The 11,905-nt window shown below is 37.0% G+C and overlaps 1 protein-coding gene across 1 annotated transcript in view; it reads left to right on the forward strand.

Annotated features, from left to right (window-relative positions):
• MTHFD2L (methylenetetrahydrofolate dehydrogenase (NADP+ dependent) 2-like) overlaps positions 1-11,905 on the forward strand; it is a 105,307-nt gene that overhangs the window by 34,472 nt on the left and 58,930 nt on the right. Inside the window, exons 2-3 of the mRNA XM_012659871.1 lie at positions 538-690; positions 1,883-1,990. Of these exons, the coding sequence (XP_012515325.1) occupies positions 538-690; positions 1,883-1,990 (261 nt within the window). The remainder of the gene's footprint in view (positions 1-537; positions 691-1,882; positions 1,991-11,905) is intronic.

Genomic DNA, 11,905 nt, shown 5'->3' on the forward strand with positions numbered 1-11,905 from the left:
GTGTGTGTGTGTGTGTGTGTGTGTGTGTGTGTGTTTCATGTTTGCTTTCTTCTTATGTAATTTAAGAGGAAGCTAGGAACTAATGATGTTGTGACTATTCTTAACACTAAAAAAGCCCTTTTAATCTGCATTGCTCAAAGTATTTAATAGAAGGAAGCCCTATAGTAGAATGTCTTGTATCAGAGAAACATGGATTTAAACCCTTTAAAAATATGCAGGCTTACTAAGGCAAAGATATAACACCTGGCGGTTCCCAGATCTCATCGATATTGTTTTATTTAACAATTTTTTCCCTTCCACAAGTGCAGCCACTTCTGCCCCTGTAATAGCATATAGTCTAATAGCAGTTAATTATGGCCATCAGTCAAGAGCACTTTGGCTTACTATTTTGGTGGCAAGAAAAGAGTAATGGTTTTACACCTTTCTTGGAGCTGACTCATAGTGATTTGGCTATAGCTGTAGGTCACCAGATTTCATTTTCCAGGGTTCCAAATAAATAACAATTTTAAAATGAGACCAATTTTATTTACGTTTTAGGCCACGTGGATGAACGAACAGTATGTAATGGAATCGCCCCAGAAAAAGATGTAGATGGATACCATATTATCAACATTGGAAGACTGTGCCTTGATCAGCATTCTCTCATACCTGCAACTGCCAGTGCTGTGTGGGAAATAATCAAAAGAACAGGTTGGTAACTTGTGGTCTGCGGGACATGGGTGGTAGGCACTGAACTGAACATTTGTGCATTGCCCTGATGGAAACACCTCAGTCCTATAGCATGACAGAAAATGATAATCCATAAAACTTCAGTCTGTAGGAAAATATAAAGTTATAAGAGTCAAAAAATACTCCAAAATAAAATAAAATGAGGAACGTGTGCCAGGTTACAGATAACTGTTGCAACTTGTAGGGAGTGAATTTTCCAAATAGTAGTTGTGTCTGCCTATTTTTAAATTAGAAACTTAGTATTTTGATGAAAACCTTTCCAAAATCTATTATATTTTTACTTACCTTTAAAAAATGTGCTGATCATGTATGAACAATTTCTGTTGACTTCGGTTTTCATTATAAACATTTACCTTGTACTGGGCTAGACACTCTGTATGCTCTCGCAGGCTCTTGAGGTGTGTGGAGATGTTCACCCCTGCGTCCACTGACTCCAGATCGCCGTGTGTACTGGTGATGTCCCTGCCTTCTCCGCTGTCAGTTCCATTTCTGCCCGCATCTTCTTTCTAATCTGTGTTTTCTAACTGAAGGAGACAATTTCCAAAGGAAAGCAGATCCTAGAATCATACTCTTAGAATGTTCGTGCTTGGAAAAATCTTAGTTCTAACTTCTTCATTTTACTTAGAAGAAACTGAGCCCAGAAGAGGTAGTGTTAAATCTGCAGACTTTATTGTTCACACCCTCTGAGTCTGTAAGTTTAGTAAATTTAGTGCTTCCTTACTATGGAGGAAGGTGTAGGAGTTTTTTGAAAAATGCCTTTTTTCCCTACTTCATTTTGTCACAGCTTTGCTCAAAGTTTGATTGCCAATTAAGTTTGACATTATTGTACATTGCTTACTTTATAATTAGTAGTTAATATATTCTAAGCCTCTGAACTTCTAACTTTTCATGTGAATCTCAGTGCTTAAAAGTAATTTAATAGAAACTTGACAATACTTGTGGTTTTTTAATGAGGACATAATTGGAGAGGAAGTGACAAATCCAAGAAGTGTAAAAAGAATTATTTATTAATAATGAATTGGGCACATTATAGACAAGCCACATAATAATCCACATTTAATTAGAAATTTTTAAAGAATGTTTCAGTTGGCTGTTCAAATGCTTAATTTTCTTCTTGTGGATTCTGCACTTAAATCAAACTCTGTTTTTTAAGGAATTGAAACATTTGGGAAAAATGTGGTTGTGGCTGGAAGATCCAAGAACGTAGGGATGCCCATCGCCATGCTCTTACACACCGACGGAGAGCACGAACGGCCGGGAGGTAGGTAGGACCTTGCAGATTCTGTTACTCTTGACATTTTCTCACTTTTTACATCATCAAGTAAAGACTTTTGATAATCAACTTAGCATTTGTGTGTTTATGCAATTAAAGGTTTCCTTTATTCTTCATTTAATGACATGAAAGCCTTGAAAGTCAATAAAAGAATTACTGAAAACATGTGGCCCCTTTGTTCCCATTTTTTCTTTTGGCTGTATACACTTTCTTTAAGTCCTTAACACTACAGACATTAAGAAAGCTGAAAACCACTAGATACATAAAAATCTCATGCCTAAAAGAATAGAAAACAAAAACCCAAACCTTGAATTGTTGGATGTAGAATTCTTAGAATGACAAAGTCTTAGTACTTTAGAGGTCAGCTAGTTAGTTCATTTTATAGACAAGGAAGCTGAGGCTTAGAGTTGTTAACTGATTATCTAGGTTAGATAACTAGTCATTGAATTGAAAGGAGTAGTGACACCCCAAGTCACTGAGAAAGCCCAGCAAAATGTGATGGTGTTTGAAAACATATGGCCATATTTTCCAGGTGCTTGTCATCTGAACGTCATCCTAAGACCTTGGTTTTTTCAGTGGTCTAATAGTTTGATGCTGAGCAGTTCCCCAGGGGTGGGAAGGAAATCCAGCAAAGAGGTACAGGGGCATTTTTCATGGTTGCCTCAGCCAGTGCTGTGGGCAGAGGGCACACGGGTTACTCAGCTCATCACTGCCTGCTAAGTTCTGCATCTTGTTCTAACATAGGTAAAAGGTCAAGTTCATATTCTTAATACAGTAGTTATTGGTCTATGTATGTGCTAGGGATTTTTACTACTTTCTTTATCATTTACTGTGCCTAAGCTTTTCCCCCCTAATCTTTGATACAGTAAGGTCTTTATTGTTTTCTTTAATTCCAAATAAGAGGGAAGATACGTTTTTTTCTTTCTAATATTTAACCAGTGTGATAGACACCTACATGCTCATGTACAACACACACACACGCACATGTATGCATACACAACACCACATATAGATATATAGATTTCTAATCATTCTTAACCTTCGTGAATTCCACTTTCCTGATCTCAAATTTTCTATAATACTTGTTTTAGGATCTTGGTTGACATAATGCATATGAAATAATTTTTTAAAACACAAAGCCCTATGGAAAAATAAACCTACTCATATCTAAAATGATGAATGATGAAGCTTTTGAATATTATTTTTCCTTTCTGTGCCTAAAAATTTAAATATTGCCAGAAATCAATATGTGCATGTGTATCATAGTAAATTAGAACCTCATAATGCCTCCAGGTAACTTTGAAAAGCTTTAGTTTTTGAATAGCTATTTTAAAGGCCAAACTGGTAGTATGACTGTTTTCATGGTATTCATCTTCAAAGCTGCATTCCTAGTTTCATGATTTACTTCTAGCTTAATCTATTACTAATCTAAATCTCATAGGGTATAGTAAAGATATTGATTCATATTTGACTTTATGTAATAGTTTCTACATTAGGCAACGTAAAACAATCAGGAATGTTTACCTAAGTTAACTACTTTTCTTGGGAAGTTTGGACCAAGAGCCAATAAGCAATTATTTCTTCATCTTCAACATTTTATTTTCTTATCTCGTCAGTAATATGACAAGCAGCATTATGTATCTCCATGATTTGCTCAGTACTTTCTCATAAACTATCTTATTTAGTTCTCAATAATTCTGGTATATATTAATGTTATTCCCATTTTATACTAAAGGAAATGAGCTTTAGAGACTTCAGAGAACATGTTCAAGTGCATACAAGGAAGTAGGATTCCAGAACCGGGAGCTGGGTGCTAACTTTGAGGTTAGAAGGATAGACAGGGAGTCACACACCTTCATTGCCAAATCCTGTGACCTTGGGCAAGTCATCTAATTTGTGTAGGCCTCTACTTTCCTCATTTGTAAAATGACAATAATATTAACATCTCCTTACTTGGTTATCGTGAAAATTAAATGAGGTTACGGATATGAAGTACTGATAACAGTGTCTGACATATAGTAAGTTAAGTAAGCTGTTGGTACATATAGCTGTGGCTATTACTGTTATTTTCATTATTGTGCTTAAGTCAATAATCTGTACTCATGCTAACCATAACGTGTGAAGTAACATAATCTGAGGTTAATGTGGTAATTTTTACTTTTATTTGAAATTTGATTTTCTTTTTCTGGTGCATTTTGTATTTGCTTTTTTGGGATCATATCTAGTCTTTTTTATAATACTTTGAATAAACTCAGAATTTATAAAATCTAATTAATTAGAAATGTGACATCATTATTCTCCACATAGAACTTCTACAATGCACATTTTTGGTAGGAATCAGTAATTGTACGTTAATTTCTTGGTACATTTCAATTTTGAATTATTTATTTGTCTATAAAATCTCTAAGAAAATTAATTTTCCTCTTCTTTATGCAGTTTTAAATTAGGTAATACTATGTCATAAAATGTGTTATTTTTTATCATATGTGGGTTATTTGTAGACATATGCATATGTAGTAAAAAATATTAAAGCAAGCATGAGAAAGAAATACAAATTGATGGTAGCAATGACTTCTGGGGAAAGAATTGTAGGGTAAGAACATATTACTTTATAAAATATTTTATACTTTGTAATATAAAATATTCTCACTTGAATATGTGTTAAAAATTGAAATAGGAATGAAATTAATTGTAATATTGGTTATTTACAAGCCAGATAGTTAAAGTCACCTTTATCATAGTGGTACTTAGGTGCCATTATAATTGCAATATCTAAAAGGTAACAAATTATACTAAAAATGAAATTGGAAGGTTTGCAATATGGGTAGTGTTTAATCTTATTTAGGAGTGTGCTGTCATATATTATTCATGTAATGAATCGTTGAGAACTGCTTACTGAAGATTTGGAGGCTGTGGGAAAGTCAATCTTTCAAATGTCCATGTCTGTTAGAGCAGCAATTATGTGTGGTGACAATTAGCATTGTTAGCTAATAGAGATAATGAAGGAGGATTAACTCAGCAAATTCATATCTATAGAACTTGTAATAATGACACTCAAAATGTTGAGTGTTCAGCTCACACTGTGTATTTCTTGCCAGAATACACTCAGAACCCTAATGGTTCATTTTTGTCTTAAAGCCAAAGATAATTGCACTAGAGGAAAAACAGCCATACTATAATTTAGCTTGATTAATATGTATCTATTCATGGCTAGCTTTTAGTTTTGATATTAAGGACATGGATCCCAGCTTTTTTTTTGAGACAAAACTTTTTATTAATTCCCTGAGGGCTTAAAATATTTGGAGGAGTGAGAATGTGCTAAAACGTTGAAGTACAGGGACTTTGCTGACACTCAACATGGCAAGGAAGCGAGGAAGGGGGTCGCCTGCTGCTGAGGACCGGCCACCACAGAGGCTTTGCAGAGGACCTGGCTTTTGAGCCACTGTGCAGTTTATAGAGAGCAGGTGACAGATGATTCCTGTCCTCCCAAAGCTAGTCTTGGTGGTGGTGATGGGATGCAAGGGGACATGATATACAAGTATTGGCGATGCAAATTATAAATATTCAGTGGCACAAAATAAAATGTGGCATCCCTTGGCAAACATTCTGGGCACTTAGGGAAGTCCATGATTGCTTGAGGAAGCCTGTGGTTAATTAAGGTAACATAAGGAGATTGACAGTGGAGGGTCTCTTCTTATGAGCCCCACTAATTATTAGGATGTTCGAGTATCATTGTGACCACCTATAGATCACCGTGTGCTCTTTTAACTTCTTTGTACGTAGTAACTTACCTGAATACCACTTGCTTTAGGACGAAGTCTTTATTTTCAGTTTTACCATGAGGAAATAAGAGAAAAACTCTCCAGTTTTTCTAAAACAGCTTTTTCCCTTCAAGATAACAAGGTACCATAAGGACCAAGGCATTACGTGTGGTTACTAATTGTCATGAGAGGAATTCACAACCTGATGTTATTTCAAATTCTTTTAGAGTAAGCACCTCTCTACCTACGTATTTTTATTCTTATGCAGGACGTCTCATCAAAATAGGTCCCCTTAAATGGCCACAGCATGGGTTGCATGCTGCTCCTTTAACTGAAAGGTCGTGGCATCATTGTGGTGGCGTTGATCCTGGGACCATTTTTAAGGAGTATTTTGGTAGGGCCAGCAACCAGCTGATTTTGCTTTGAGTCCTGTGGGCCCTGTGATACTCTTGATTTCTTTCAGCCAGTAATCATCTAGTACTTACCCTCTGTGAAACTGTGGCATACGGCAGGGAACAGCGCTTAGTCCTCTCTGTTCAGAAGCTGACGGTCTGTATCTTCAGGACTCATCTTTGCAAGGAGTGTTTTCTTAAAGCACTACAATGGCATTCACCTGTCACACTCAAGCTGTCCTGCCGCTGCAACTCTCTGTGTCCCAGCCACTTTTTTTTTTCTTCAAGAGGCACCCTATCTACGTGGAAAACCACAAGGATTTTTGCCAGCTGAATGCCTTTTCTTTGTGACAATTGACTCCAGTTGTGAAAATGAACGTTTTTGCCAGCCTGGGAGCATTATCTCCCACCTACAGGGGGTGATAACACAGTAATGGGTGCTTGAGGCAGTGCAGCGTGATGCGAGTGGTATGTGGGATTAAGTTCAGCCCAGTGGCAGGTTGGGCCAAGCTCTCTTAGGTTTCAAAGAGAGGAGCCAAATAGGAACGCCTAGGAATGCATGAGTCACGCAAAGTGATCACACCACTGGGACCGACACTCTTGGTCTTATTGGCAGTGGAGTGGAGTGGGATATTTGCTGCCTCTGTAGTAGGAACCATTGTCAAGCTGCGGCAGGGAGGATGACAGGCATTTAGTCTCTGCTACTCCCATCCCACCACCCCCAGGTTGGAAGTACTCATCACAAGGTTTTGGGGACATTGTGTTTCGTGATGCCTCTGTGTTAATTAGCTGAATTACGACTTCGAGTGTGGACAGTAGAAGACAGAAGAAAAGAACAAATGCTAGTCCTAGTCTCATTTTCTAAATTGAATAATAGGAGCACTGTTTCATTTTTAATGTCTCCTAGATTCAGCCAGCTACGATCTGGAAAGTACTGTACTTGGAAAATATGTATTCTCATCAGACAACTGACACTGTTACACTGTTGAAAATAATATTAAACCGTATTTAAAAATGGAAAGTGAAACCCAAATATTTTGTCGTTTTCTCTTTGTCCATCACTTTCTCGCTTTCTCTATGACCTCAGAGTACCAGGTACTCATTTTATTACTAGCACAAAGTGCTCTTTTCCAATTTCTATAAGCCTGATTTGTTCAAGGCATCACCCATAAGGATATCCTGTCCTGCTCCAACCTATCTTTCAGCCATTTCGCCTGTCACTTTCTCCCTGGCACTTTATGCTGAAGCTCCACGAACTACACACTGTTCCCCAAACAGACCATTTTTTTCATGCCTCCTTGCCATTATTCATCGCTTCCCTCCGCATGGAATGCCATTTCCCATCACTCACCTCCTTTCCTCCCCCTCCCACCCACTCCTTCGGGGTGCAGCCTGTGTCTCCTAACCTTTGCAGTTTGTATCTGCTGCCGTTGCAATACTAATCTTCTCCTTCACACACACACATAGTAAGTGCGAATTTCTCAGTAACAAATATTTTTCTTAGGCTTTTTACATTTCTGAAATTTAGTACAGGGCTCAGCATATAATAATGCATCTAGTCAGTCAGTCAATAAAGGTCTATGTTGTATCTCTTTTGTGCCAAGTACTATGCCAATATGGTAGAAAATAAGACCACATGCTAAGGATTTAAAATATGATATTACTATTTATTGAAAAAAAATCTTTGTATGGCAGGAAAGAGGGGGAAGAGGGAGAGAAATAACTAGGTGCCCACCACACACTGATTCCTTCTTATTTAAAATTCTAGGCATTTATATAAAAGGATAACTTAAAACTCCTCCTCCCCCAAGAATCAACTTGTGTTCAGTAGGAGAGGAGGGTGCCTCACGACTGTCAGGAATGGGAGCGTAGACATCAGGACACTGGGCAGAGGAGGGGAAGTTGGTGCTGAGCACATTAATTGGAAGAAGTCACAGTGATTTTCCAGTAAAACATTAAGGATCTATCTTTTTGTTTAGATTTTTTTTTTTGTCAAGCTACTGACTTGTAATGCTATCTCCTTATAAAGAAGCTAATTTCTTTGTTGCTAAGCATGGGGAATACAATGGTGAATATATCAGACACTGGTCTGTTCTCCTAAGCTTACAGTCTAGTAGGAAAGGCAATCATTAAACAATTAAGTATAAATGATTAATTAATTGTAACTATGCAAAGTGCCTCAAAGGAGGAGCAGAGCTTTCTATAAAAAGCTTAATTGTAGGAAGGAAGGAATAATTTCTAATTACAATTGTATGTGAACATTACGCCCCCTTTTTGAGCTACTTTCTGTTGCTATTGTGATGGGATGTTTTTATTGGCTACCTTCTATTACTATTCTTTACTTAAAACTAAAAATTCCAAACTCATGGGCACATAGCAATATGTAAAATGCAATGCAAATGAAAAATAGTGAGGAAAAAGGGGAGGGGAGGGCTGGAAAAAAATGGAGCCAAAGACTTCTACTAAAAATAGGCCTATCATTAAATCTTCATGGATACATTCCCACTGTCAAACACAGTGCATATATTGGTGCCGAATATATGTTTAGTGAATTATTTAATTGAGTCTAAACTATATTTGCTATGATTACGTCATTAATTTCATCCTGAGCACTTGTTAGCAGGAAAAAAAATGACTAGTTATCCAATTAAGTGTCTTTAAGAATAAAAATAAGCATGCTCAGGAAAAAACAAAACATTTTATGATATTAAGAGCTAAAAGTAATTTCTCTTATAGATCCTTGTAAAAAGAAAACTATGTAATAGATTGAATAATATTCATAACATGCTTTTTAACAAAAGAACAACATTTTATAGGGCTATTTCTTTTATCATTTAAGCACAGATTAAAGCTACTATTGGTATGCATTTCTCTTACGTCACTAGACATTTCTTCTCATTCACTGTTTCTGGGTCATTCTTCTCTTCCCAACTTGTAAACCGGTGGTTTTCAACCCTAGCTGCACACTATAATCATTAAGGGGCTTTTTACATATAGCTGCCTAAGCCCAACACAGAACAAAACTAAATCAGAATCTTTGGAAGTTGGACCTGAGCATTGGTATTTTTTAGAAAGCTCCATAGAGCCATCTAATAGTGTCAGAGTTAATAATGGCTGCTCAAAACATTTGAATGAGCCCAGGACTTAATTTCTTCTCCATAGCCATTCCCTCAGTGACCCTTTTCAGCCCCGTAGCTTTAAATACCATCTGTATGCCCCCCTATACTCTAAATTATAGAACCACTGTGCACTTGACAACTCCATTTGAGTGGCCAATAAGCATTTCAAACTTACTAGATATAAACCTCACTCCTAATCTTACTTCCCATAGTTTCTCTACAGAAAGTGGTTTTCAAATTTGTCTTATTTATTTATTTATTTTTCATGTAAAGATGCAATACCATCTGTACCGTTCTTTATTTAAAACTAAGAGAGAAAGAAAGCAATGCACAAATCTAAAATCTAGAATCTTTAGGCTTCTGGAAGCATTTGTCTAAAACAGAACTTAGGTTTTTCTCCATTGTATGTTATTCTGTTGATGACTGCTGAGTTTTCCTTCCTGCAATTTTCTCTCAGTAATTTCTTTTTTAAACCAGACCATGACATGTGTTAATGTATTGAGAATGACTCAGTTTTTCCTTATCAAGAAAAAATGACAAAGCAAAACCCTACCTGTGAGGTTCTAGCTTAGATTCGGTTTGTCATTTGCTTCATCTGCTGGTTCAGGTTCAAGCAGGTGTTTGAAGGTTTGACTCATGGAAAAGGGAGTTGAGGCTTATTCTGTGTTGCCATCAAAGACAGATCTAGAATCATGGAAGAAGTTCCAAAAAGGTAGACTTCAGCTCTCATAAGGATGAAGCTTCTAATAGTTAGGACTGAATAATGTATGCTTTCACATTTTTATGGAAAATGATATCTCAATGGGAAAGGAGAGGAAAAGCATAATCAAAGGGGATTGATGCAGAAGCAAAACAAATTCCTACTCATATCAAGAATCTGTCCTCTCTGAGACGTTTAACTTCCCCATGCCTTTCTCAGATAGACACTGATGCTCTTGCCAACACTATAACTTATAGCTCCTTCTAAGATGGAACTTAGCATACTGTATTATGATCCTTGTTTAGATACCACTTTTCCATATGAGAGTTTTATGTGTCCCTATAGCCTGGTATGATTCTGGGATTGTTTGTTTGTTTGTTTGTTTGTTTTTAAATTTCAGAATATTACAGGGGTACAAATGCTTTGGTTACATGAATTACCTTTGCACAACCCAATTCATAGTTACAAGCGTGCCCATCACCCAGACAGCGTGTACCGCATCCATTAGGTGTGCATTTACCCATCCCCTCCTCCTGCCTCCCACTTGCCCTACACACAATAAATGTTACTTCCATATGGGCACATAAATGTTGATCAATTAGTACCAATTTAATGGTGAGTACGTGGTGTTTGTTCTTCCATTCTTGTGATACTTCACTTAGAAGAATGGGCTCCAGCCCCATCCAGATTAATACAAGAGGTAATTCACCATTTTTTTATGCCTGAGCAGTACTCCATGGTATACATATACCGCATTTTATTAATCCACTCATATATTGATAGGCACTTGGGTTGTTTCCACATCTTTGCAACTGTGAATTGTGCTACTATAAACATTCTAGTGCAGGTGTCTTTTTTTGAATTTTTTTTTTATTTCAGCATATTACGGGGGTACAAATGTTTAGCTTACGTATATTGCCCTTGCCCTACCCAAGTCAGAGCTTCAAGCGTGTCCATCCCCCAGACAGTGCACATCACACCCATTAGGTGTGTATATCCCCGTTCCCTTCTCCCCCCTCCCATCTGCCCGACACCCCATGAATGTTATTACTACGTGTGCACTTAAGTGTTGATCGGGTGTCTTTATTTTATAGAATGTCTTTTTTTCCTTCGAGTAAATACCCAGTGAGGGGATTGCTGGATCAAATAGTAGTTCTACTTTTAGTGCTTTGAGGTATTTCCATACTACTTTCCATAGAGGTTGTACTAGTTTGCAGTCCCACCAGCAGTGTATGAGTGTTCGTAGCTCTCTGCATCTACACCAACATTTGTTGTTTTGGGATTTATGATATAAGCCATATTCACTGGCATTAAGTGATATCTCATTGTGGTTTTGATTTGCATTTCCCTGATGATTAGAGATATTTAGCATTTTTTCATATGTTTGTATCTTCTTTTGAAAAGTTTCTGTTCATGTCCTTTGCCCACTTTTTAGTGAGGTTGTTTGATTTTTTCTTGCTGATTTTCCTGAGTTCCATATAGATTGTATTACAGTTATCAGCCCATTACTAGATGTATAGCATGCAAATATTTTATCCCATTGTGTAGATTGTCTATTCGCTCTCATGATAGTTTCCTTGGCTGTGCAGGAGCTCTTTAATTTGATCAGGTCCCACTTTATTTCTACTGTTGCTGTGATTACTTTTGGGGTTATCTTCATAAATTCTTTGCCTAGGCCAGTGTCTGTAAGAGTTTTTCCAACATTTTCTTCTAGAATTTTTATGGTTTCATGCCTTCGGTTTAAGTCTGTTATTCATCATGAGTTGGTTTTTGTGAGAGGTGAGAGGTGTGGATGCTATTTCAGTCTTCTACATGTGGTTATCCAGTTTTCCCAGGACCATTTATTGAATAGGGATTCTTTTCCCTAGTGTATGTTTTTGTCTCCTTTGTCAAAGATCAGATGGCAATATGAGGATGGTTTTATATCTGGG

This window comes from Propithecus coquereli, unplaced genomic scaffold (genome assembly GCF_000956105.1).
Source record: "Propithecus coquereli isolate 6110/MARCELLA unplaced genomic scaffold, Pcoq_1.0 Scaffold64, whole genome shotgun sequence".
Classification (NCBI taxonomy): domain Eukaryota; kingdom Metazoa; phylum Chordata; class Mammalia; order Primates; family Indriidae; genus Propithecus; species Propithecus coquereli.